Genomic DNA, 26969 nt, shown 5'->3' with positions numbered 1-26969 from the left:
GCGTGGGCGGCGGGCGGCTGGCGGCGAGATGTCCAGGACCACACGTCTACCGACCGCGCCGCCGACCGCACGGCAGCCGCACCGCGCACCGCGCTCCGAGACCTAGTGCAGCTTGGTGCAACGCGGTGCAGCGCGACGGACAGGTGAAGCAGTCCTTCGCGGTGGACTCGCAGCCACTCGGCCGTCGGCGGCGATGTGACCCGGAGTCGCGTCCAAGTGCAGACTGTGCGCGTGTGTGTGCGCGAGTGCGTGTGTGCGCGTTTCCGACAAGACCGCCGCCAAGAATGTGAGGCCGCCGGGGCGATGGACACGGCGTGAGAGGGCGAGGCGCCATGAGGGCCAACTGCCCGGACGACGCCGAGGTGGAGGCCGACACGGAGGCGGACATGGAGGCGAGGCCGGGCCCCGACGACGACCTCGCCAGGCCGCGCCTGCCGCGGCTCGACGACGAGATGAAGGTAACCAAGGTAACGAGCGGCTCTCCGCGTCCTCCGCGCCCCTTGCGAGCAACACGTTTCGGCAACAACTGTGGCGTTGGCCCGCAGGATCGGCTGTCGGCGGACTACGGCGACCCCGACGCGGAGCGGGACGCCGGGCGGGACGCAGAGCGGGACCGGAGCCGCAAGCGACCGCGGGAACGAGACCAGGACCGCGAGTGCTCGGACGACGGCCACCCCAAGGCACACGACGACGGCCGAGGAGGTGGACGCGGACGACGCCGACCCGCGCGCCAAGTTCCGGCGGCTGGAGGACGCATTCCCGTCTGCCTTCCAGGGCGGCTTCCAGGGCGGCTTCCAGGGCGGCCTCCACAGCGCCTTCCAGGGCGGCTTCCAGGCGGGGCTGCGCGCCGAGGAGCTCTTCCGGCACCGCCGCGAGGACGACATCCGCGCCGCGCACAAGTCCTTCTTTATCCGGGACCTGCTGGGCGACGTGTTCGCCGCGAGGACCGCAGGTGAGCATTGCGGCCAAGTGTGGCAGCCTGGCGCGCCTGCGGAAGGCCGGGCAGGCAACGCGGCCACCCGCGCGTCGGCCGGGACAGCATCGCCGGCACCGCAGGCTGACGAGGTGCACGCGGCACGCGGCACGCAGCCCCTCCGCTCTTGAAGATGCTCCTGTGGGAAAGGATCGGGCGAGCCGAGTCGAGTGGAGCATGTGCTGGGCCCGGCGGGGTGGGCACTTGGCGAGGGCGAGGGGGAGGGAGATAGCGCTGGCTCACTCCGAGAACAGCGGGAAGCGGAGCGGGCACTGCTCTCGAGATCGTCGTTAGCCCTTCCTTTTTGTTCGTCCGCAATCGACTTGGCCGCGCGTGCCTGCCTTCCTCGCTCTCTGCTGTCCGCGGGTCCTGCGTCCTTGCGCTTGAAGCTGCGGGGCGCTGTTCCCAGCCCTAACGCCAACGCGTTCCGTGGGAGTTTGATCCGCCCCGTCCGCCGCGCGTTCAGCTTCCTGGGGAGGGACCCTTCGGCGTGCTCCTCATGCCTGTTCTGTCGCAGCGGCCGTGTCGGCGCCCAGCGACTCGGACTCGGACGCGCCGCTGGACGTGGACGACGACGTGGACTCGGTGGAGAGGCCGCGGCCCGGCAGCCGCTTCCTGGGGCTGCCGCTGCCGCTGGGGCCGCTGGCCCCGCTGGGGCTCGGCCTGCGCGGCCTGCCCCTGGGCGGCCTGCCCTTCGCGCTGCCGAGGCCCGCGGCGCTGGCCTCGCCCTCCTCCACGGCCTCGCCGGCGTCGCCGCACTCGGGTAGGTGCCGTGCCGCCATGCCGTTCGGCCTGCTTGCTTACGGCCTGCGCCCCAAGGACTTGTCGTGTTGACGTTCTGGTGCCGGTTGCAGTCGGCGGCTCGGAGGTGGCCGCTTCCTCGAGCCGCGACCCGCATCAGTCTTCGTCGGGGGCGGGCTCCGGAGCCGCGGGCAGTTCCGCCTCCGGCGAGGGCGGCAGCGGCGGCGGCAGCGGGGGCGGCAGCCGGAGTCGCAAGCCGCGGCGGCGGCGCACCGCCTTCACGCACGCCCAGCTCGCCTACCTGGAGCGCAAGTTCCGATGCCAGAAGTACCTGTCCGTGGCGGACCGCAGCGACGTGGCCGACGCGCTCAACCTGTCCGAGACGCAGGTCAAGACCTGGTACCAGAACCGCAGGTGGGGTCCTTCTTCAAAGCAGCAGCTTGAAGAGCCCGCCAGAGCGCGAACCTCATCCACCGTCACTTTGTTTCAGGACGAAATGGAAGCGGCAGAACCAGCTGCGTCTGGAGCAGCTCCGGCAGCAGGCCAACATCGACGACCTGCTGGGCCGCGGCGGCGCCGGGGAGTGCTGCGGCCCCCTGCACCCGCCGCCGCCCGCCCCCGCGCACGCCCCGCCGCCCTTCCTGCCGCCCGGCCTGTTCCGGAACGTCAGCTACGTGCACGGGCCCCTCTTCTCGTGATCGCCCGCGCCTCGCGCCTTCCTCTCCTGTTCCGTTGTTAACGTTGTCCTCGTCGCGACCCTCGTATTGTTACTCACCAGTTATTTGTCCTGTGAAGTTATTATCAATTGTATTATTATCATGTGGTAGTAGTGTATTTGCTAGATATAAAATTATACGTAAAGTTGTTGTCATGATTTGCTTCTAGTTTTAACGATTCCTGAGTTACCATTATTATGTCTTAATATTTGATGTGAAAATCTGCTCCGAATGTCCCAAGCATTGAATAAAGTGAAGCGTTATTTGAAACCTCCGCCATAACTTTCTTCCAAGCCCTCGCTTTCCACGGGACCATTCAGGTCGCAGACTTAACAACAAACCAAACGAGCAACACACCTAATTACGAAAAACTCGTGCTTTTCGAACCGTTCACCTGAAGTGGGAAAAGTTTCTAGGACTGTTTACTGCACCCCCTCAAAATTACTTGTTTATTCTCGGGTAATTGAGAGATGCAAAAGTGGGACGGGAACGGGAGGGGATGGACAGGAGGGGGAAGGGGCGGGTGAAGGGGGGGGGGGGGCTGCTATCACCGTGAATAGGACTTTAATCATGTTGGATGAAAAGACTCCTTTTCGGCAACATTTTTTCCTGGCCGCCACCGAGTCGTCCTTTTCATTTCGTCTCCGCGTATCTCATTTCGTAATCAGGCCAAACTGTCGTCGGTTTTGCGATGCTTCGCGGGGCGAGAATAAACCGGCTGATTACCGAAACGGAGTGAGGGAAGGGGAAGGGGGAGGGGGAGGGGCGGCAGGAAGGGCGGCGCGCCTCCAAGTGGCTGCCGCCGTGCCGTGTCACGCACTGCGCCGACGGCGCGCACACCAACAACGCCAAAAGACAAACGAGGGGAAAACGCGTGCGATTTCTCGACGGCGGCGCGCGGGGCGGGGCTCGCTCTCAAGAGCGGTGGACACCTGCAGCGCAGCGGCGGCGGCGGCGACGACGGGAGCTGCACAAAAACACGAAGCGCAAATTCACATCAGCCGCGCAGACTCGGGAAGGAGTGGCGGAGCGGCGGCCGCGGGGGCGGAGAGCTCACCCGCTGATTTAGATTTGTTTGCGCGACACAAATTGGTGGTGGGGCGGGGCGGGGCGTGGCGGCGCGCAAACCGACCGCTTCTGTTCTGCGCTTGAGCTCGTGCTTGAGCGAGGCGCTCGGGGCGCGGCGGGGCGGGGCGGGGCGTGGCGCTTGACTTGTGATGAGGCGCAAATCGACAAGGCACATCTTGTAACGAGCAGAGCCGAGCGAACAGAGCAGCCCCCGGGGGCAGTTAGAGCCCCCACCCCGCCCCGCCCCCACCGCGAGGACCGCCCACCAAGCGCCGCCGGCCCGAGCAGGCCCGAGCCGCCCAATGAATGGAGATTTATTCATTGTGTGGAGCTGGTGGTGTTTGTGCGGATCGCTGAGGGCGAAAACGCTTCGCTGCCGGCAGGCAGGCAGGCAGCCAGGCAGGCAGCCAGTCAGACGGGCAGGCAGCGGAGTTGGCGCCGCGCTGCTCACTGTGCTCAGTGTCAGCAACAACTCGACAACAACTTTGACGACGCCAAGTTGAAACTGTTTCCAAATGATCTGCGTGGCGAGGGGCGAGGGGCGATGCGGCAGGGGGATGCGCGCGGGCGGCACGACGGGGCACGGCAGTGTAGGCGGGCTGGTCGGCGTGGCCGTCGCCGCCAGAGGAAGAGGAGCCTCGTCCCGGCGCTCCGCCGCACAACAAGCTGTCCGTCTTCCCGGTCCGGGCGGCCTCCGCAGTGCGACATGTGAATCCGAGAACTCCCCTTTAATAGGTAGAGTCGCCGCCGGGCGCGGACTGCGGGCTGCGGGTGGACCTGCTTGTGCTGCTCCGCGGTGCGCTCGCCGGCATGCTGCAGCACGCCGCAGCAGATGCAGCGCGACAAGGCTGCCAGGGCGAGGCTCTTTAGCCGGGGGCGCTGGCGTCATCAAAATGGGACCACCATCGGGCGGGGCGGGGCGGGGCGCTACCCGAAGCCTCAGACAATTTGCAACATGAATAAACCTGTTAGCACTCCATTCCCTCCCCTAACCCGCGCGGGGACCGTTGCCGCGGACCCTTGGCGGGGACACCTCCCCCGACACTGCTAATAAGCCCATCGCCTGCATTACCGCGCCACCGCGCTCGGATCAAGAACGGCCGGGGAGGGACAATCCCGCGTGCATTCAGTCGTCTAGTCGGCGGAGTGAATCTGTTGCAAGTGCGACGACGGCAGAAAGCAATCGGTTTGGCCATCCGGAGAGCGCCCGGAAGAGAGAGAGTTGAGGGAGGGAAAGAGAGAGGGAGAGAGCTAGGCGCAACAAGCGGCTTCATCGCGTCGTTTTGGTTCGAGTGCCTCAATTAATGGCTGATTCGATGTGGCCTCGCCGAACACGGGCACGGTGGCGCACAGGTGAGCGTCAAAGGGCCGCACGTGCTCGTGTGTGTGTGTGTGTGTGTGTGTGTGTGTGTGTGTGTGTGTGTGTGTGTGTGTGCGTGTGCGTGCGTGTGCGTGTGCGCGTGTTGGGGTGATTAGCGGATAACCGGACACGGCCCGCGCGTCACCCTAGCATGGCGTGGCGTGGCTGAGCGGCCGTCGGCTCCCCGCCGCGTGCCGCCCAGCAGGCGGGCCGATTTCGAACAGTGTCCCACCGCCCCGTCTCTCTCGCACTCCCTCCGCGACGCACCGCGAGTGCGTGTGCGAGAGAGACGGAGAGACAAACGCACCAATTAGCCGTGCGACGGAGCGGCGGCCGCGGTGGCACCGCCGTGACACGGGTCACCTCTTGCCGCGCTTCCGCGTCCGGGATGGCTTGCGGTGCGGGTCAAGGTCAAGTTTGGGTCAAAGCATGTACTCCAACGCCCCGGTCTACTTCCGAAAAGGTGGTAGGAAAATATGCTGATCATCACTCTACCGCTATCTCCGAGGAATTAGAAATGACGCGATGCGGTCTCAAAAGCCGCGCCAGCGGGGCCAGCGGTGTAAAGTCCGTGAGGCCGTCAGGCGAAGGGCGAAGCGGTCGTCAGGCAACTTGGAAAGTGGTCCACTATCGCCCGTCGCCGCACCGCCGCACCGCTACCCGACCGTGAGAGGGGACGCCGGGGGCAGTGTTACACCAGGTTACACCAGCGAACCGAGGGAGGAACGCACGGTAGGCAGATTTTCGCCGTCGTGGTTCGGAGGTTTTCGATCAATGTGTGTGAAAGAGAGTGGTGCCGGCAAAGTGGCCACAGGTTGTAGGGCGTCGAGTCTGATGGCTGGACGGCTGGATGATGCGGGGCGGGGCTTCGCGGCGGACGACACTACTAGCGCCACTAGGCGGCCAAACTCGGCACTTTCTCTGAAACACCTTCATCAAGGCTCCGCGCTCCGCTGTCATTAGGCACACAGACACGCACACACACACAGGGAGGCCGAGGCGCTCGCCACAGGGTCTTAGCCCCTTTTTAAAGTCCATATTTGAGGGGCGTGCAATGAGGGCACACTTTGGAGCATTTTCATCCGGCCTGTGCCTCGCCTGTGCCCTTGCCTGTGAAGCAGGCGGCACGCTGGCGCCGCATAGAGCGGGCCGCACACAATAACACTTGTTCCCGGTTTTAATCCAGCGTAATTACCGCCCGAGGCGTGCGAGTTGCAAGCTGCGCCCCGTCGGGGCCGTCAGGGCGTCGGCCAGGTCCTGGAGGTTCCTGGAGCTTTTTTTTGTGAAAGCGGTGCTGTGCTGCCGTGCTACCTGCGCCGCTGCCTTGCCTTGGAGTCGAGCGGAGCCGAGCGGAGCCGCGGGCAAGGTCTTAGTGACAATCGCAGCTCTCTGCCGCCATGCTGCCGCGCCCTGTGATCACCGACCCGGGGAAGGTGCAGGGCCCGGCCGGCCCGGTACGGCCCTAGGACCTCGGGACTTGCGGGGCTCGCCGGCAGGGCTGTGCAGGGCTCCAGCAACACGGCATTCAAAGGGACGGCCCGCCCTCCAGCGCACCGCGCCAGCGTGGCTCGAGCATGGCGCCAGCCACCTACCCCAGCGCAGCGAGCACAGCCGGCAGAGGTTCAGCCTGCGGCGCTGGCTTGCCGGGACGTTTGGCGTTTGATGTGGACGCGGCGCCGTCGCGAGTGGAAAAGTCGCAGGAACGGTGCGCAAGTGTCTGCAGGCTGGTTCCTAGAGTCTCTCTCGTCGCTCTGTCTCTCTCGCGCACCTATACGGAACGCCCCACGAGTCCGAGAGAGGCAGAGCGACGAAAACGGACTCTCGGTATCCGTCTTCTGGGCTATCTTGGTGCTGGCTGGGGGCGGGGCGGTGGGCCGCCGGGCCGGGCCTGGCCGGGCCCTGTCATCACGACACCACGACGTGGAGGCACGGACGCACGGAGGCGGAGGCGCCACCCTGGCCGCCCTGGCCGCCCTGGCCAAAAACTTGCGTGATTGCATTAGCGGCCGCTTCAAGAGCGACCGCTCGCCCGGCACGGCACGCCCCGCATTGCCGCACCGCGCTGCATGCCATTCCACGCGGTCTACGGGAGCAAAAAGGACTTTCCGCTTCGTTTCGTTTCGGCGACTGACTCGGCCGTTGGTTTGTTGTGCTGGTTTCGCGCTCTGGTGCGTTCGTTCACCGCCGCCGAGTTCGGCGAGTCAGCGCGGTGGATGGCGCAGGGACGCAGTTCCGAGCGCAGTTTCGGCTGAATGGCTGTTGTGCACATCGGCCGACTCGCCGAATGCACGGACGCTGCCCACGGACATGGAGAGGGAGCGGTGCCGAGCTTGGCCGCACTCCACCGTCTCTCGATGGCCGAGTGGCGAGCGCCGACGGCGTGCTCGCGATGCCGCAGCACTTGTCGACGTCCTGCCTGGCGGTGGTGGCGGCGCTGGCGGCGACACCAGGCCACCGCAGCGCGACACCACGCGACAACCGGCCCGCCAAATCGCCGCGAGTCGCGAGTCCCGGCCGCGCACTCGCACAGCGCGGCGAGAGTCGCTCCCCCTCCCCTCCCCTCCCCTCCCCCTCCTTACAATGAGCCGTGATTGTAGAATAACGAGTCCTCTTTGAGTGCGGGGAGCGATGTCAGTCCCGCCAGTCCCCACAAAGAGGGAATAATCACCAATTACGGCGACAGCACCCGGAGAGGGGAGGGGAGGGGGTGGGGCGGGGGAGACCTTAGCGCCAACAACAGGATAAACACTCGGCGACGACGAGCCGCGACTCCTCCAATCAACACCCCATCTCAAAGCGACCCCCATCCTGCTTTTCCCTGATCAGCACCTTGCCGCCGGCCCTAGCCCCGGCCCTAGCCGCGCCACTGGAGCGGTGTGAACGGCGCTAGGTGCTGCACGGGGCACTCGATGAAGTGGAGCGCGATTTCCGCAGCTGGCTGCAGCCCCCGACCGCCCCGGAAGGACGCGGGGCTTTCCCACGGCCCGCAGTGGTGCTCCTGGTGCTCCTTGGTGCTTCTCGTCGAGGAGGTCGCCGCGGCGAACGGCGAACAGCGGGGCGCGGCCGTGGTGGCGGTTCGTCGCGATAGTCGCGGCAGTCGCGGCCCGCGCGGCCCGCGCCCGGTTGGGGGTGCGTCATTAGGATACCGCCCGCGGCTAGGCGTGGCCCTCGGCCTCGCCCTCGGCCTCCTCCACGACGGCCTCCTCGCTTAGGGCCGCGGCTTGGGCTGCTGCAGGCTGCCGCCGGCCGGCACGCACGCATTAAGCGAGTCAAACCAACATTTACACTGGAGATCAAACGGTGAGACGCATGCGCCTAGAAAAAAGTCACCTTTCGGCATCGCACTCGGCATTCACGCACGCCAGACTGACTCGTCCACGCCCAACGCGGTGGATGCCCGTGCGGCATGCGACGGATGGCAACATCTCTGCTTTTCGAGAAGCGAGGCCCGCGGATTTTTCGACGGGGACGCGTCACATTTTTTCTTGAATTAACGAAGGAATGGAATGAATGGACGCGGAGGCGCGGTGCGACGCGACGCGACTGCGGGAACCTGGAGAAGAGCAAAGGCGGGGATCGGCGACACAAATTAAAATGCACACACCAGAGTGCGCGTCGCCCTTACGCCCTCGCGGCGCGCACTGTTCGGTTAGTGTTCGGGCGCGGGTTCGCGTCCGGGCGGAGGCGCCCTTTTTCGCGGGCAGGCTGCAAGGGCCGGGATCGGAAGGGATGAAGCAGCAGCGCGCCATAAAAGAGCGGCGCGGGGCGGCGGAAGGCGGCAGGACCCCGTAGGGCCGCGGGGACCGCGAGGCCGTTGTGCGCTGCTCATACACCTTGCACCCTCCCCTTTTCAAAAAATGCTGCATAAATAACTTGGCATTTTAATGAAGCAACAAAAAGTACAAGACATCCGTTCTTGAGGCCGTAATGGGCGGGGCGGGGCTGGCGGGGCCGTCGCACCTCCACCATCACGATCATTAACGCCAGCCAGCCTCCCCGCAGCGGCAGCCCGCAGCCCGGCGGAACGCCGAGCCGAGTCAACCTGCCCCTGCTCCGTGTGGCTGAGGTCGCTGTGGTGGCCGTGGTGGGAGGGGGCCAAAATCTGCCCCAATGGTTTCTCTGTAGACTGGGCCCGGCTCGCGCTTCGCGGCTTGGTGGCTTGGCGGCCGGGACGAGTGGGTTCTGCATCGCGAGGTGACGGGGAAACGCCAGCTCACGGTGCCCGACGGGACGGTGCCGATGGGACCGCCCGCTGGCCGCAGTCCTCAGTACACAAACACGTACGAGGCGGTCGCGGGGCGGGGAGCGAGTCCAAGTGACACGTGCTCTCTCTCTCTCTCTCTCTCTCTCTCTCTCTCTCTCTCTCTCTCTCTCTCTCTCTCTCTCTCTCTCTCTCTCTCTCTCTCTCTCGACGGCGGGCCAGCGCCAGGGCGAGCGGGGCGGCGAGGCGACCCCGTTGTCGAGGGGCAAGACGGCCGCCTTGGCCGCGGCGAAGGTGAGGGACGACGGGGCCGAGGCGCGGCGGCACCTTTAAGAGGCGTGGTGGGGTGGCGCGGGGCGGGGCGGGGCGGGGCGGGGTGGGGCCGCGCGGGGTGGGGCCGTGCGGTGGGGCGTCGAGCACCTCGCGACGCTTTATCATTATTTAGAACAAAACACGAGACTGGCAGGCAGGCGTCTGCTCGTCTACAACATGCCGCTGAATATACATGAGCAGGTCGCGGGGCGGCGCGGGAGAGGAGGGGAGGGGGTTGCATAGAGGGCGGCGGTGCATTCACGGCGAGCATAATAGGGCCTGACGCCCAGCCCCGCCCTGGCCCAGGCGTCGTCGTGTCATTTGTCGACTTTAGATGGCGTCTTGCTGAAAGCGCACTCGTCAACCCCCACCCGGCGGCCGGCCGTGGGCCGTGGGGGCCCTCGTCGTCCTCGCTCTGTTCTGTTTCTTATTATTTCCCCGTCAAATGACGATACCTCCGGCCGCGCGCATTCGGCCTGCGGGAAACGATGAGTCGGAAGCCCCTTCACGTCTCTCTCAAGGAGTGGGTGGGCGCTTGTCAGCCTGTGAGTTTATTTGGCGACGTCGTTTTCCGTTTCGGTTCGCCATGCGGCTGAAATTGTGGTCACGGTGAAACCACCACGCGAGGGAGACTGTCATGACAGAGAGACGGCAAAAGCTCGGCGGCGCGTCTTCTGCTCGAGGTAAAGCGTGCGTGGCGTGGGTTGCGAACCCCTCCCCTCCGCTCCCCTCCGCTCACGCCTGACGGCCTGGGCTTGTGAGGCTGGGCTGGCGCGGGCTGGCTCCCCGCGGGGCACAGGTTTGTGTCTCGCTCGTTAGGCCAAGTACTGCCAGAGTGGATGGCTTGCTTGCTGGCTTGCTTGCCGTGCAGCCTTCCGGGGAGGCTGCCTCCTTCCCCGCCACCCCGCCGCCCCGCCGCCAAGACCGAGTTAGAGTAAGCGCCCCCGCCACAGCAGCCACACACGCCGCGGCACCACCAGCGGCGTAACAAGTCGACCGCGGGGCGAGCCGCGGCGAGCCGAGCCGAGCGGGGGTTCTCCAGGGTTCCCACCGGCCGCCGTACCCCGGCGGATCGTTTCGTCTCACTCGGTGCTCGGCGGGCGCCCCGCAGTCTCGCAGGGATCCAAGATTCTCCAAGACCAAGAAGGACTGAGCGATGAGGCGAATCTTTAGAGCAGGGCGTCGAGACAACCCTTTGGCACGGGGCGCACAGGGCGACGGTGCGCGAAGTGCGCGACGGTGCGCGCCTGCAGTCCGGCGGGTAGGCCACCGGCTGGCCGCGCTGAGCGGCGCGTTGCCTACCCGCAGCCCCGACGGCGCTCGCTCTAGCTGCTTGCTGCTCAGCCCGACTTATGCGGCTTGCGCAGAATGGCGCAAGTTAGACTCGAAAACTTGCCTGCACGCCCCGAAGCGCGCCCGGCCGGCACACGTCCTCCTCGACTCGACTGAAAGCCTTGAAAGCCTTGAAAGCCTTGAAAGCCTGCAGCGAGCCCCGCCATCTGCAGACTTGGCGAGTTTGTTCGCTTTCCTTGGCCGGGACAAAAGACGCCTCGTTACTCGGGATGGCGCTGCGATGCTGCGATGCTGCGATGCCGCCGTTACGCGCTCCTTGGGCTGCTCGCGGCCCCTCAAGCCGCAGCCGCCACCGCCGCCCTCGAGCGCCGCCAGCCGGAAAAAGAAAGCAAGGCGATGAGCAAGGCGGTGGCGGTGCGCGGCCGCAGTTCAGCCGAGACAAGCGGAGCGGTACTCGTTTTCGTCTCGCAGCGCCCCAGCCCCCAGCCCGCCATCGCCAGCACAGCCAATTTGGCGGCAAAATTCGAGTGCCGCTTTTCAGGCAAAAAGTTTCTCACGGCGCCACGGTGTCGATAGGGATGCCGACCTCAGCTTGCGCCCAAGGCAATATCTAGGACTTGGTTTCGAGGAGGCTGAGGTTGGCAACCCTTTTTCCACACTAGTCCGGCTGGCGACACCTTGGCGCCGAGTGCAATAAGAAAATCTGATCCCATCCCAACGGGCTGCGGGTCCCCACTGGTTCCCACTCCACTGCGCCACCAATAAACTGCCGGCGTGGGAGGAGGGCCAGGGCGGCGGAGGGCGTGCCGGCGACGCGGCGAGGCCTTCTCCCCGGCAGTGGGCCCCACCAATGAAGGGAGGTCGAGTGCCGCGGGAAGATGGCGGCCCGTAATGCGATGCGGAGCGCGAGGCACACTGCGAGGCGAGGCGAGGGGTGTCGGCGGCGGCGCGGCCAGGCCGGCGACGTCGGCCGGCATGGCGGGGAAAGACGGAACACGGAGGGGCGTCGCCGCGGATGCCGCGAGGGGTCGAGGGGGGGCCCACCGAGAATTTCGTTGAACAGATTGCTTTATTGTTTGCGATTCTGTGAGATGTTTTCAGAGTTTGTCAGAAATCGCGACCGCCTTAACAGTGGGCCAGAAATCGGAGCCTCCTACGCGTGTTATAATTTGCTGGATGGATCAGTGCCGCAAAGAGGGAAGTGGAATTTTACATCCTCTTCCGTACGATGGTGTGGGTCGGTCCGCTTCCAATCTGCTCTCGAGTCCCGACCGCAGTTTGCCACTATGTGCTGTACCATAAGCTATAGGATCTTTGACAACGTACAATCGGCAGAAAAATAAGTGGAAAATCTGAGTTTCGAACCACGGTCCCCAGGTAAAAGGGTGGGTCGATAAGCTGCAGTAGCGTATCGTCAGCCATGCTGGCAATGTTATATTCAGCTTATAAAGCCACCGCGTATGAAGTAGAACACGAGTTGTCAACCCCTCGTGTAGATTCGAACCCCGATTTTCATTTATAACTCATTGTTTTGCACGAGCCCCTCGTGCTTCCACTGGCCCTTTTCATTTTTTTAAAATGCGTGCCGGATTGAAGCTTTGGCCGTTACTTAGAGAAGAAGCAGCCCGCTGCACACCAGTGTCCATCCTCCCCCGCTGCTGCTGTTTTTGATGTTATTCACTTTGTGAAAGGCTGCGGAGCGCGGAGCCCCTTGACTCGACTCGCCTCCGCAGGGCTGGCGGGGCTGGCGGGGCAGCGCTCGTCTGTTCTCTTTATCTTTGCTGTTTCCTTTTCCCCCGATGTTAACGAAGTTGTTTTCTAAAGCAGCCAGCGATACCCTGAAGCTTGTTCTAATTAATGTGAAATCGCATGGAAATGCGGCGGTTGAACCCCTCTCTCTCTCTCTCTCTCTCTCTCTCTCTCTCTCTCTCTCTCTCTCTCTCTCTCTCTGTTTCCCTCTTCCTCCGGCCCCGCCTCCTCGCTGGAGAGACTGGAGAGGTCATCCCATTGAGGCCGCATCGCTTCTGCCGTGCCTCCGCGCTCCGCGCTGCACCGCTGAATGCTTTGTCAGCCTCAAAGGCCGCATGTAATTGGCTGAGCGGACCGAGGCTAGGCTGCGTTGCGTTGCCGGCTTCAATCCGACCAATGACTCAGTAACTGAATGGCCTGCTGAATAGCCTCGCCGAGCCACGCGCCGTGCTTTCAGCTGCTTTCAGCGCCCGATCCGTACTCTCCGCGAATTCGTTTGCATAGTTTCGGCGATTTGCAGGGCGACTCGCTCGCTGGACGGGCAGCCTCGGCCGTGCGGGTGGCGGCCAGGCGACCGCCACGCGGCCACGGAGGCGAGGGCAGGGGCGAGCAGGCGGGCAGGCGATCGAGGGGAAAATCGACAACAACCCCGCGGAGCACGGAGTGTCTATGTTTAAGGAGCGGGCGCGCGGTTTGAAAGACTAACGCGCGCAATGAATTGGCTCTGCGCTGCCCCGATGTTTGTCCGCTCCCGGCGGGGAGGGGAGGGCGGGGAGGGGCGGGGAGGGGAGGCGGGCGCGCCGCGTGCTGCCCAAGTCAAGAGCCGCGGTTTTTGAAGCCGCGTGAGGCCCGGGCGGCCCGGGGGGAAGTGGAGGGGAGGGGGGCCGCGACCACTGGGGAAAGAAACTGATGCGCGCCTCATGTTTTAAAGCACGCCGCTCGTCGAAAACGCGGAAACGCGGCGCGCGCGCCAAAAGGATCAGGATGATGTTGATGATGAGTCGTTCCGAAAAGCTTCCTCCCCTCTGCGCCCTGCGCGCGCCGCGGCTCTCGGTTGCTCCCGGTGCAGCAGTGTGGGAGCACAGCCTAGCGGAGTAGCAAACCATGCGGAAAAGGGCAGCTCAGGTCTGAGGCAGCCGGAGGCAGCCCGGCCCATTCAGTCAGCAGTCAGCCAGGCGGGCAGCCAGGCAGGCAGCCTCTCTCTTTGCTTCCCTGCCACCACGCTCTCCACTCACTCTCCGTGCCTTACTCGCTCGGCTTGCTCGCTTTCGCCCTTCGCCCCGTCCTCTGCGCAAACTTATCAGTTTCCCCGCTTTCCACCCTCTTCCCCCCTTTGCACTTTCTCCCCCCTTTCCACCTTCTCCCCACTTTCCACCTTCTTTCCGCTTTCAACCTTCTGCCCCGCTTTCCACCTTCTCCCCGCTTTCCACCTTCTCTCCGCTTTCAACCTTCTACCCCGCTTTCCACCTTCTCCCCGCTTTCCACCTTCTCCCCGCTTTCCACCTTAACCCCGCTATCCGCTTTCTCCCGCCTGGCCCCGATTTGCCGGACTTTGCCGCGATGCGATCCGCCCGTTTTCCCGCGCTTCTCCGCGCCCCTGGAGCTTCTAGAGCTTCTAGAAGCAGGGCCGCTCTTTGCCCTCCCTGCGCACGCGCGTGGCCGCCCCGCCCCGCCCCGCCCGCCCGCCCCGCCCCGCCCAGGGATGGAAGCCGCAGCCACCGCGCCACTTGATACCTCGAGATGCTCCGCCGTCCTTCAGATCTCTTTAATTGGCTTCGCTGGCCTCGCGGCCTCCTGGCCGCGCGTGGATACTTCGCGACTCGCTGGACGCGCTCCCATCTGCGAGCCTCGCGGTAATAATTCCAACTCTCCAGCAGCACCCAACCGACCCGATGCAGTCCTACGTTGCTGCCCTGTCAATATTCTTTATTTTTTCCTGCCGCACCGCCTGGACTGCCTAGACAAGGGCGTGGCGAAACGAGAGCGTCGGTCTAGGCAGAGAATGGCGCGCCGCGCGGTGAATGGGCCACGCTGCCTGCTACACTGGCTAGACCACATCGGCTGCTCTATGACTTCCGATGCCTAATTAGCCTCGCCCCCCCCCTCTCTCTTTCTCGCTCCCGCGGGCAGCCAATCGCAGCAGCAGGGAAGTCCCTGCACTTCCCGGAGGAATTCCCTCCTTATTTCGTGTCAGTTAGACTAGACGAGGCCACGCTCCTTCAACATATTATTTCTCGCACAGGAGCGGACACGATGTCACGCGTTTCGTTTTTGCAGCTTCGTTTTCGAACGAAAGTAGCAACAAAAGAGCTGCGATGGTGAAGCGGGCGCCCAGTGGCACGTATGCAGGCTGTCCCCATAGTGGGTGCAATGAGTGGACCAAAGAGGCAGGGCGGCAGGCTAGAGCGCTAGAGCCACGGGACGGGCTAGAGCAGCGCCTAGCTAATTACGGCTGGAGCCGCGCTGTGATTGGCTGGATTGGCTGTGTCGTTCCAGTGGGCCAGCGCGACGCAACGCGCAACGCCGAGCTCAGCAGCCCTTGTCGGCGCATCCGTCGCGTCGCGACAGGTGCATTTGGCTGCACTCGAATGAAAAAAGAAAAAAGGAAGAAGAAAAAGAGAGCGTCCAAACGCCAGGGCGTGCCTTTTATGAGGAGGAGAGGGTGCGGTGGCCAACGAGAACACGGCTGGATCGTCATAAAACAGTGTAATTTATTAGACATGCGGTATGTTAGAGAGGATTGGCAAAAGAGCACAATCATAACGTTACATAAAAGGGGTGGCTTGGCTTGTTCTTCAGTACAAAAGCTTGAAGCTTCATGGATAAAATGCTACAAAATACACTAATCTTCAACAGATGTAACAGATTCAAAGGCACTTAGTGACTACAGCTATGCTAATTTTGATCTAAAGTGCTGTCACAGTACAAATACTTCAGGTTTCTCTCAATAATGGAATACTTAAAAGCAAGCAAATGGTACAGTTAGCCTGAAAAATTGTTTCATGACATTTGTTGTTATCCATTAATTATCGCCTAGCAAATACATACATCACAGACATAGCTAACTTAAACTTAGCTTGACAGTCAAAGAAGTATTCCAACCATACATAGTACAGGTGAAAATTTCCAGGCACCAGCATGACACCGGTACGAAATACAGTAGAAGAATAAAATTTACACAGAGAATAAATTTGGCTGAAACTACAATATAAATTGTGGGAAAAGATAAATGCAAAATTTACAGTAGATCTACTGTTAAATCCATGATAAAAAGAAGTGCTTGGAATAGCAGAGAGGTTCAGGTAAGGTTTCGATACTTCAAGCAAGACAAAAAGATTAAGGAAAGCAAAGCAGAAGGCACTTTTAATAAAGCAAAGTGCAGACAGAAACATTTCACTCGATCAATTCCTCACATTAGAGTGCAACAAAGGTCTTCCAAAATAAATAGCTGAAGTACAACATCATTCTCTTAGGAACCCGTAAAGTTGTTAACAGAAATGCTTGGAAAAGTTCGTCACAAATTATTGATATCCATATCATTTATGACTCTCTAAAAGATAAAATAAAAATATAACTAGCTACATCAAATTTATGTTAAAGCAAACTGAAGCTCTGTACTGATCTATGAATTGCAGCATCAACACTCAATGAAAATAGGATAATTTTGACATTTTTGCCAATTTTTCTTTCATGCGCAACAATCAATGTAAGGAAACAGTGAAACTATCAACAAATAAAATAAGAGACAATGACAATCTTGTACCTTTTATGGAAAGATGGCATAGTGCTTTTGATTTAAATGTTACCTGGTCTGTACTTCCTGCCTTCCATATTCCTCAAATGTGTATACATAGAAGAGCAGAATACATAAATTTAATAATAATGACAAATCTCATTGAAATCTCAAATCTCATCCAATTTACAATTTCTGTTCAAACAATTAAATTTTAATTTTATCCACACATCAGTCCAATCTCATGTTTAAAAGCCAATGAGCATTATGACTTCAAGCCTCGGTGCTTCCTCCTGATTCGTGCATATGGTCCAATTTCTGGATCAGTCACAAAGTCATACAGCACTGATACCCAAGAATGGTGCTGGGGAAGGTTGTCATAAAACTCAGCTGCAATACGTTTCACCTGAATTCAAAAAATAATTTGGAGTGATGAACAGGGTTAGAGAGTAAAAGTAAGTCAACAGAAAATTCCATCTTACCTCAGGTAAACGTGACCCTGGTACAGCGGGGAAATCATGGTGCTCATTATGGTAGCCAACGTTGAATGTCACCATATTCAAAATGCCATAGTAGGAGTACGTTTCAAAGCCCTTTTTGAACATGTAGTGCTCTGATATGAAATGGCCTGCGACTGGATGCAAGCCCATGGCCATGAGGGATCCTGCAATGAGGTACACCAAAACCTTTCCACCTGCAAAGTAAAACACATTTTTTTAGCAAACCAGAAAAACAAGGAAGGAAAGAAACAAAGGAGAACATTTGAAAACACTTACCAAAAAAGTAATACACCAGGCTATCAAATGTAAGCTGGATGAGAAGATTGACCACTTCAAGAGTTTCTGGTGTCTTTGGGTAAACAAACATTGGCCTCAGAGCATAAAAGAAAGGTTGAAGAACAACCCACAGGAATTTTCCAGCTGTTGTGCAAAAGAGTTTTGCCTCAACATAAGTGGGAATGTCGGTGTCTAGGACCTCATCACCTTGATACTGCAAGAAAAATTGTAATTAATTTTTTTCTGTTGGTGAACTAAAAGAGGAGCAAACAAAATAGTATCATGACTGACCCTGTGGTGCTCCAAGTGCCATTTACGGAAACTGATAGAAATAGGTATACCAATAGGAAGGTTGGCAAAGAATCCAAGCCATCTGTTAGCCATGGGACGAGCATGGCCAAATGCTAAATTGTGAGAAATTTCGTGAATAGCTGTAACAGACACAAGAATATCATACAAATTAACAACAAAAGTTTCTATTTATTTGAAATATCATAATTTATTCCACAAGCATTTTTTAAAATGTTTTTTAAAAAAATACTTGTTGTGTTGTCGTGTTGCGAAATTGATGATTTTTAATTTTTTGACAGGAAAGAGGGACTCAACGCGCATGGGTATGACGATGCGTGACGTAGCACCTCTCGGCCGCACCCAGGACGTACGAAAGTGCGGTGTGCAAGGGGTCTGCCAGGAGAGGGAGAGAGAGAGAGGACGACTGGTGTAACGATAAGCGGATCGCGGCGAACCGTCGAGGACCCTCGGGCCTGGTCGCCCACAGCCCGTCTCTCTCGCTCTCGCATGGGCATGAGTCACGCGAGGCGCGAGGGCCTAGCGCCTCGCGCAGTGTGCCGAGTGGTGTGGAGGTGGTAGGCCTCGCCAATCACTCCATGGCACGTGGGTACCAGTGGCGCGGGGCGCACAGGGCCCCGCTCGAGCAGCCGGCCAAAAAAGGCGTGGATGCAAAAAAAAAGTAAAAACACGAGGGGCTGAGGGCGGCTGCCGGGTGGAATCGAACCCGGGCCCGCCCCTTTCCCTGCCTTCCCAAATGACCCACTGACCCTGACGCCGCCGACGCGACGCCGTCGACGCGACAAGCACCGCGGCGCGGCGCGGGGCACGGCATGGCACGCACGCGATCAGCGAGACTAATGCTCGGAAACCGGAAGTGGATTTCGAGAACTCTCCTCTCCGGACCGAGGGATTGCGACGTGCGGGTAGAGAGCATTGCACATCACTCGTCCATCTGTCCTCTGCGGCTTGGAGTGAGGGGGGGAGGGGAGGAGGGGAGGGGAGGGGAGGGGAGGGGAGGGGAGGGGAGGGGAGGGGAGGGGAGGGGAGGGAGGGGGGGGGAGGGAAAGGGAGGGGAAGGGGCGGCGCGGGGCAAGTTTGCTTTACAGATGGGCCCTTTCTGGCCTTTGACAAGCAACATTGGCTGCAAGACAAACATTTACAGCCGTCTTCAGTTTGATTCTGGAATGCCGACAATGCACTAGCAGGAAAATGGCCAGTAAATATCTTATTTCTGACATTAAATTTACACGAGGTTTGAGAGCAATCATGATGATTGTGTGTCGTACCAGTGAGAAATTCGAAAGTCATCAATCAAATCTTCATTCATTAATAAATGACATAAAAAGGGATTCAAATAAAAATGACGAATAGTCATATTATTCAATTGGTGACTTAATGCCTACTAAGAAAGTTAACAGAACTGCAATCAATCATATTTCCATCACAAGATTTAATGGCTTAGAATTTTATGAATGAAAAGAGAAGGCGACCCGAACAGCAAAAAAAAACACATAAGCTAAACATGCCTTCCGTACTTACCTAACATAAGGGCATGGTTAATCACTCCGCCAAAGCAGTATGCTACAAGGAATATCATAGGCCAAGACCTATCCTTCATCACAAACAGCATAATAAACTGCATCAAAACATATCCCGTAACCTGCCATTTGAACCATGGATCATAGCCGAACAATTTCTTGATCTGGGGATATTTTTCTGCAACAGGAAAACAAAAACAGACTTCAGGAAGAGCGATAATCACTAGCAAGGGTCCACAAGAAAAATAGTATCTTTAAAACAAAAGGATCGCCGGTGGAATTAGAGGCTGATTAAAGAGGAGAGGTTAGAGCTCACCGAGAATAATTTTCCGGCGACTAGCATGAGGCTCCTCCGTGTACGACCACTCAAAATCTGTCCTGGAGACGTGGGCCCCCATCTTCGGCGTATGTTGCCACCAGCTGTACTTCCACGGTAACCAAACAAAAGCCAATGACAGAACAAGCGGTCAGTTTCGCATCCACCGCCGCACCCACCCCGCTCTCAACTGCAAGGTGAACTGCATACAGCGCAACTTTGGCTGTTGACACGCAAGCTCACTATTTGCAGACGTAGCAGAAAGCTGCAGGCATGCCAACCTCTCGGGTTCATTGATTCTGAAATATATCGTCTCTTACTTTACATAAACACGATGCCGGGACGAAAAGCAAAACAAAATACTCTTTAGTACCTATAAACATCGAATATGACGGAAAGACTTAAACCACAAAATGAAGTGAGGGCAGTACCAACTTAAAAAATCGATTCCGTCGATCTGTTGTTTTCCCTGGTCCATTTCGTCTGCTAGAATCTTTTCGCGGTAAGGTAAACGTGTTCTTGAATTACTTTCTTTTTATGTCGGTAGTTTCGATTTTAGTTCCAGTTAATGAGCATTCCTAGTTCTTAAAGAAACCTTGTCCTGGTCTTTATGAGCTACCTTTAAGGCCTGTTCTATTGTAAATAAAATAAGTTATTCAGTGTATGTTATTGTTTCAATGCAGACCTTTTTTATTTTAAAAATTGATTTGATGCATTCTCTTCAGGGTTTGCAAGCTACCAGTCAGCTGTGATGAGTAAACTAAAAGACACGGGAGTTCTCCTAAGAGAGGATTTCGATGCTGGACCAACCAATTTGGATGAAATTGAGCCTGGCCTTTGGTTGGGTGAGTGGTTATAAAAATCTAATGTTTTGTTCTGCCTCTGTTTTTTTTTTACATTTAATTTCTGTCTTTCTTCTGTATTTTCAGGAAACCTGACAGCAGCCACTGACAAGGAAACGTTGCAGGCTCATGGGATCTCACATATACTTACTGTTGATTCTTGCTCATTACCAAATAATATCACGGAACAACCTGGCATGGTCACAAAGTTTATCAAAGGTTAGTTTTAAACGAAAACAATACTAGATTCCTTCATTTGACTAAAAAAAAAATAACCAACTATTTTTTGTGGTTTTAGTTTAATGATTTTGCTTTACTTTCAGTTACAGACACATCTCAAGAGGACTTACTCAGCATTCTTGACAGTGCAGTTTCTTTTATCATCTCATCTCTTGAGAATGGAGTTCTTCTTGTGCATTGGTAGGTCATACAATCATTGTACATTGCATAGCCTATTCATATTTTGCTTGCAATGTATTTTGATTTTTTTTTCAGCTATTTTGGAGTATCTCGGAGTGCGGCTGTTGTTATAGCATACCTCATGCAAAAATACAAAATTTCATTCGAATCTGCTTTTGAAAAGTAAGTCTCATCAAATTTTTTGCAAGGAATTATTAACTAGTATCATTTTGAATAATTACCTTGTTCCATTTCTATAATTTAGAGCCAAAGAAAAGAGACGATTTGTGGGGCCCAATTCAGGGTTTCAATCTCAGTTGAAACTTTACCACACCATGGGCTGGAAGATAGATCCCACCAACCCACAGTACAAACTCTTCCGTCTTCATTGTGCAGCCTACCATGTTAGCAAAGGTGTGGAATAAATTAATTTTGATATTACGCTGTCTTCAGAGATAATTTTTCTAGAGCTCTACAATTTTCTCTTTATTCATTTGATGTTTTTTCTGCAGCAAGGATCCTACCAACTGCATTCTTGGACTTGGTGCAACCAGATCCAGCTTTGATCAGAGCTCAGCCAGAGCCTTTAGTGTATCGCTGCCGTAAATGCAGGTAAGAATTCAATTTTCTGTAGTTTGCTTTGGAAACGCTTCCATCCTTGTATTCTCTCATAATGCGGCCATAATGCCTAAATTTCAGGAGAATTGTAGCATCTGCTTCAAATATGCTCCCACACATTCCCAAGGAGAGCCCAAAATGGACCGACCCTCGTCTGACTGAACTCATGCAGTGCGCAGGAAAAGGTGGCATTAAAACACCCCAACCACCAGATACTGCTGGGGACAATAGTGTTTCTGTTCCACCAGCATGTCAGGAGACTTACTTTGTGGAGCCTCTAGGGTGGATGACTGAAGTCACACACCAGCAGCAAGGCAAATTGAATTGCCCCAAGTGTGTCACTAAACTGGGATCGTTTAGTTGGATCATGGGTAAGTGTGTCCAAAGGTTTTTGAGAAATAACTGCTAAGTCTCCTGCTAAAAAAATGTTTAATTTTTCAGGATGCCAATGTCCGTGTGGTGCCAAAGTGTCACCAGCATTTTATTTAGTCCCCTCAAAGGTTGAGTGGAGTAACTTTGTGCAGAATGTTCAGGTTACAGTTTGAATAACTTTGCATAGTTATCATTTTATTGGGTCTTTTCTTTAATCTTGTATTCCACAGTTTCCTAATTTATTTCATGCCTTAATTAATTGAGAGAAATGTGGTTATAATTTTGTGATTTGTCATTTGGTCTCAAAACCTTTTATATCAGACTGTTACTTTTACTTTGCTTCCATAATTTTGCCATCCATTTTTGTGTATGTCTCTCTGTGATTCCTGTGCCAATGTGTTCTTCTTGTTTGTTGTATATTGTGTTATGATACCGCATTCTATATCAAATCAGATGGTCCTGAGAAATCATCATGAACACCTGGTTCCATTCTTATATAGAAATGTTTATGGGTCCATTTGGACAGGCTTGCGAGGCTGAAGCACAAAGAAAGATATTCCATACACTTTGCTTTCTGCTGCTAATGAAAGTCTTATCATTACCTCTTTTTGAGTACAATCATTTGAAAGCCTTAGAAATTTTCTGTAGTGGTGCTAATTGTTTACAGAAAGTGTAGTGCAGTGGTTGTTACCATAGAATTCAGATAGCATGGATAATATACCGTATTTGTAGCTATGAATCACATTGTTAATGACGATGTTTAACTTTACCTCATATTGTATTGATTCCATTAACTGTGATGCACAGTATTTAAATAATATATTGTTAGAAATTTTTCTGAATTGTGGTAAGTTAAAATTCTATTTGATTGTGGCGGATGAAATTTTTCTGTGTGTATGTGTGCCTTGTTTTGGCTCCATCTGGAATTGTGTAGGAAGACAATATAATGAAAATTCTAAACCTGTTGACTGTTACATTGCTTTGATTTTACTCGTGTGTCTAAAAGAGAGCTTTACAAAAGCTGTTCCAGACTGTGTTTCTCATTATTGTATTACAAATGTGATATTTAATAAAAGTGTTACTGAATTTTTAAAAATATATGTCAGTTTTCAAAGTGCTAACTTATAAGGTAGGTTTTTGAATGTGTTATAAATTTTTACCCATTTGATATGTATTTGTGATCTCGTCCTCCTGTATGAATTAATTAGATATCTCAGATATTCCAGTCTCTGGTGATTAAAGTTTTGCTTTTTAAGGTGCTGAATCCTTCTGGATCATTGTAGATTTTTTAATTTAAAATTTTTGCACCTTATTGTTTGTTTAATTGATGTGCTTTACATAATAACCACCCTTAAAGATGAAAATATACTTTTGAAACGATTGTGCCTTTCAGTCCAATTTATGTACCTCACTTTACCGGTTCTAGTCATCAAAAAATAAATATTATTGTGAATAGATTTTAAAGGACGAAGATGCAATTAAAGACTTTAGCCATGAATCCCGAACTACTGACAGATGTTATTTGTGTATTTCATTCCAGAGTCACGCCATTGTTGATAGTTGTGCTAGAAAATGAGACTTTTATTCATTAGGCTTGTAACAGTGATTTATAAGGGCCTTATCTCACAAGTGTATGGTTCATATATGATGTTGTTTTGTCCCTTGTTACAATTTTAATCACATTCCATACCAGATATGATGTTAAATCTTGTTAATCTTATGGTCTTGTCACTGCCATTTTTCAACTGCATCTACATAAAAATAAATGTACCCATGGAAAATACTCTGTTTGTTTTCGGAAGCCAACGCACCTCGTCCTGTACGGGAGCACTGCTTTCTCTGGGAGACAGGGAGTTCGGCAAACTATGAAGTGTGTTTCAATTCGGTCCCGGCATGGCGCGGTGGCGTTATCGGGAATCTCTCGCTCGTGACCAGGTCAAGTCGTGCCACAAGAGTCAGCGCGGAGTCTGCAGCCTGCAGCACAGACTAGCAGGCCAGTCCGCCACGGCCGGCATCTCAATCACCGTCCAGTGTAGGCGGCCAGCCCCGCCCCGCCCCTCGCCGCACGAGGGAGATGTCCACGTCCAAGCGACACTGCCTCTAGCATCCCAGCCACCAGCAGACTGATTGGGACGCCCTATGAGTGCGAGGGAGACAGAGCGACGAAAGCGACTCTCGGAATCAGTCTGCTGGATTATTTGTGGTCGAGTCGCAATAGCCCCAACGATGCAGGCGGGTAGGCAACCCGCTCACTTGCAGTGTCGCGCGGGCCGGCCTGCCCTTTTTTCCGGATGGCAGGTGGGAGCTTTTCTTTTCTCCGCCGGGGTGCCGGGCTTCGCCAGGCCTCTCCGTCGATAAACGGAGGAGAACGAGGCAAGATGATGATCTCGTTGGATGGAAAGGGGATCGTGGATCATCCGCGCCGTGCGGCCGTGCCGCGCGCCGCTCCAATGACGACGGCGGCGGGGGCGGGAGTGAGAGGGAGTGGGAGGAAAGGGAAGGCGAGAGTTTTGCGGGTGGAACAGTAACAAAAGCACGGTAGCGCCGAGCTGCGCCGAGCAGGAGGCGGAACTCGGAGGAACACTGGAACACTGCACCTTGCAGCGCTTGCAGCAACACGGCCGTGCAGCCGAGCTCATGCAGTCTATGCAGTCTAGTATATTGTGCTGCGCCAGGGCGCCCGCCCACCACCAGCCCCGCCCCGCCCCGCCGCCGCGCACTACTGTAGCTGCTGCAGGGATTTTGCTTTCACTGCCGGACAGGGATGGGGCCGGTGGGGCCCACTGGGGCCCGAGGTGGACCGAGCACGACTTCATCGCTAAAGTTATTTATACAGGGAAAAGCAGCAGAGTGGAGCGGCCTGCCCGGCAGCCCGGCCAGCCTCGCCAAGGAAAGGGCAAACGCGGCAGCGCGGCAGGCCGGTGGTCGTTCCCTTGTTCCCTTGGGCTTGAAATGATGGAGCCGTGCCGTGGCGTGCCCAGGCCGTGCCAGGCAGCGCTGTCCGAAACGGGAGTCCGCTTGCCCCAACGTTTTATGCAGCAGCACGACGCAAAACGTGCAACTGCGGAAAAGGACGAAGATTGACATATTAGAATAAAGTGGCGCATTTGCTAAATGAAAAGGATTTGAATACAGTCCCCAAAACAGAGTTCGTCCTCTGCCCTGCAGCTCGACGCCGCTAGGAGGGAGTAGAGCCCCGCGGTGCCGGTGCCGGCGACGAGCCAAACCGCAATGCACAGAGTGCCGCGTGCATTCGTTATTCTTGACTGCAAGTCGCGGTGCTTGCCGTGCCTGCCGTGCCCTGTCGCCATGCCTTGGCGCGCGCGTGCGTGCGTGCGTCTCGTAGCGTGGACCCCGCGCCACGTGACCCACAGGTAGCGGGGCGGGCGGGGCGGTGGGAGAGAGAACGAACGACAACAAACGTCCTGGCAGCGCCCAGCAGCGCCTCGAGTGGGACGGAGACGGGACGAATGCAACAACACAAAGGGAGCGACGACGGTAAGAGGGGGTTTGAGGTGCCCACCGTTCCCACCCACCCCCACCACCCCTCCGGGCTGGGTATGCAGCCGGCCAGGTGGGGCGGGGTGCGGCGGGGCGTGGCGAGGCGTGGCGGGGAGCTGCGGCGTGGCTGGGCTGGGGCCGGCGAGCGGCCGTCAGCGAGAGCGGGCGGCGCGGCGGGCGGCGGGCGCAAGGCGAAGGCGAAGCGAAGCGAGGCAGTTGCGACCGTGGAGCGGTGCGGGGAGGGCGTCGAGGCAACCGCTGTGCCGGCAGTACCGCGAGGCAACGCGACGGCCCGACTGCCGGTCCTCTGACAGGGCCGCGCGCGTGTGAATGTGAATGTATGAGTGTAGGCGCGTATGTGTGTGTGAGAGTGCGGCGTGCGGGGATGACGGTGAAGTGCAGTGGGGGAGGCTGTCACCAATGAGCCGATGAGGCAGTGTGTGTGCCAATGAGTGGCGGCATGGCCGGCATGGCCCAAGACGACGACATGTCCTTCTCGGACTGGAGTGCCCATCTGGATAGCCTTTCGGCCGACTCGAACCACTGCTGGCTGCCCGCTTACGGACTGCAGCCGCCCATCGACCAAGGTGAGCCTCGGCCCTTTACTCAAGTCGTAGTCCTCCTGGACGCTGGCGTGGCCTCCAGCAGGCCTCCAGCATGCCTCCAGCAGGCCTCCAGCATGCCTCCAGCAGGCCTCCAGCAGGCCTGCAGCCGGCACCAGCGCTTCAGTTCGCATCACTTTGAACCAGTTGTTTGAACCCTCTGAAAGACTTTCCTGCTTCCGACGCTGTTATTGGGTTGCTCGAACTTGATATTGCCCCTCGGCGTGGAATCCCGGCGGACTGGACCGGATGGAGGCGCGGGGGCGGTGGGGGCGGCGGAGGGGGCGGACAGGGGGCGGGGGCGGCTCATTTGGGAATGGATTGGCTGGACGGGTCGGTTGCAGGCAGGCCAGGCAGGCGGATGCTCGGAGTGCATGGAGTGCAGTGTGTGGCATGGCCCCACCAGTGCCCATCCAGTGCCCCGCCGGTGCATCGCAAGTCACGGCGTGGCGTGGCGGCGTGGCGGCGCGGCGTCCCCCCTCCAGTCAGGTGCAGTCCAGTGCTGCGAGCGATGCCGACTGGAGCCAGCGAGCCAGCCGAGCCGAGTCGAGCCGAGCCAAACGGGTTCAAAGCACCGGCCCAAGGCCCAAGGTTCACTACGGTACTCCAGCGCTCTCCAGCCATGCTCTACCAAGCCGCTCCAGCCGCTCCAGCTCCAGCACGGCGGCACCGGGTAGCCCCGGGTAGCGCGGCGGCACCGGGTAGCGCGGCGGCCACTCCAGGCCCTCCAGGCCCTCCAGGCCCAGCTTCCAGCACTCCCAGCACTTCCAGCACTCCCAGCACTCCCAGCCAGCGCGGCCACCGTCCCCCGCTGGATTTCCAGGCTGCCTTCCAGCCGGCTGGAGCCGAAATGCCGGGACTGAGCCCCGGACCAGCAGAATGGAATACTTGAAGCTGCCCGGAGTGAGGCTTTGGCATTCGGGCCGGCCCGTCCGAATGCCTCAGATCATGCTCAGATTGTCCCACTCAATGCAGTTTCGCCCTTTCCCTCGTCCTTTCGTCCTTTCGCCCTCCCTCTTGCGCCATCTTTGTTGTGAATTGGAAACGCATTCGAGACTCCTCTCCGTCTTATTGTTTTTTTTTTTTTTTTTTTTTTTTTTTGCGGCTTTCGGGATGATGTTGGGCGGTTGGGCGAGGGTGCTGCGGGGGCTCTGGGTGCAGGTGGCTTACCTGGGGACCTGGGGACCCCCTTTGTCATGCGGACCCCTGGAAGGAAAGTAGAAGGGGGGGGGGGGTCTGACTCTAAACAGCTGTTTCTTCCTGTCTGGGGAAGAGCAAAAGCTCGTGCTTTGTTCTCGGCTGGCCTCCTGCGCCCTCTGTGCGCCCTCACCGGAACCCCGGCGGGGAGTTTCGGTCTTCGGGGGGAGTTTGGCGACCTCACATTCGGCATTCAGCGTGCTCCTTTTTGCACACTGTATCGATTGCCTTGGGCCGAAAGGAATGAGGACAATTCGTGCGCGAGTGTTTGTTTGTAGGAGGATGCAGTCGCGCGGGCGTTTCGTGTGTGTGTGTGTGTGTGTGTGTGTGTGTGTGTGTGTGTCCGTGTGTGTGTGTGTCCGTGTGTGTGT

At 56.9% G+C, this 26969-nt stretch overlaps 4 protein-coding genes across 6 annotated transcripts in view; 3 read left to right on the top strand and 1 right to left on the bottom strand.

The window, feature by feature from the left end:
* Window positions 1–332: 332 nt before the first annotated feature.
* LOC117641166 (barH-like 1 homeobox protein) lies at window positions 333–15364 on the top strand. The gene is made up of 5 exons (XM_034378304.1): window positions 333–392; window positions 546–651; window positions 1828–2128; window positions 2205–2305; window positions 15270–15364. The coding sequence occupies exons 1-5, from the start codon at window positions 333–335 to the stop codon at window positions 15362–15364; spliced, it is 663 nt and encodes a 220-aa protein (XP_034234195.1).
* Window positions 15105–19149, bottom strand: LOC117641342 (sphingolipid delta(4)-desaturase DES1). Its single transcript, XM_034378578.1, has 6 exons — window positions 19068–19149; window positions 18753–18929; window positions 17214–17353; window positions 16923–17136; window positions 16629–16840; window positions 15105–16552 (listed from the first exon to the last, which is right to left on the bottom strand). The coding sequence occupies exons 1-6, from the start codon at window positions 19147–19149 to the stop codon at window positions 16412–16414; spliced, it is 966 nt and encodes a 321-aa protein (XP_034234469.1). The 3' UTR covers window positions 15105–16411.
* A 269-nt stretch (window positions 19150–19418) lies between these two features.
* Window positions 19419–23079, top strand: LOC117641341 (dual specificity protein phosphatase MPK-4-like). Of its 3 annotated transcripts, none has more exons than XM_034378577.1 (9): window positions 19419–19569; window positions 19793–19912; window positions 19997–20128; window positions 20233–20329; window positions 20405–20491; window positions 20574–20722; window positions 20821–20920; window positions 21008–21297; window positions 21368–23079. In XM_034378577.1, the coding sequence occupies exons 2-9, from the start codon at window positions 19819–19821 to the stop codon at window positions 21469–21471; spliced, it is 1053 nt and encodes a 350-aa protein (XP_034234468.1). In that variant the 5' UTR covers window positions 19419–19569; window positions 19793–19818; the 3' UTR covers window positions 21472–23079. The 3 variants fall into 3 exon arrangements, with proteins under 3 accessions (XP_034234468.1, XP_034234467.1, XP_034234466.1); XM_034378576.1 differs by having other exon boundaries at window positions 19523–19574; window positions 21368–21508; XM_034378575.1 differs by having other exon boundaries at window positions 19564–19705; window positions 21368–21508.
* A 1948-nt stretch (window positions 23080–25027) lies between these two features.
* The window catches only part of LOC117641165, a gene marked incomplete at its 3' end in the record, with an annotated part of 68570 nt that continues 66628 nt past the window's right edge, over window positions 25028–26969 (top strand). Inside the window, exon 1 of the mRNA XM_034378303.1 lies at window positions 25028–25386. Coding sequence (XP_034234194.1) covers window positions 25260–25386 — 127 coding nt within the window. The remainder of the gene's footprint in view (window positions 25387–26969) is intronic.

The sequence above is a fragment of the Thrips palmi genome, unplaced genomic scaffold (genome assembly GCF_012932325.1).
Source record: "Thrips palmi isolate BJ-2018 unplaced genomic scaffold, TpBJ-2018v1 HiC_scaffold_15, whole genome shotgun sequence".
Taxonomy (NCBI): Eukaryota; Metazoa; Arthropoda; class Insecta; order Thysanoptera; family Thripidae; genus Thrips; species Thrips palmi.
This window is presented reverse-complemented; position numbering and strand designations above follow the sequence as displayed.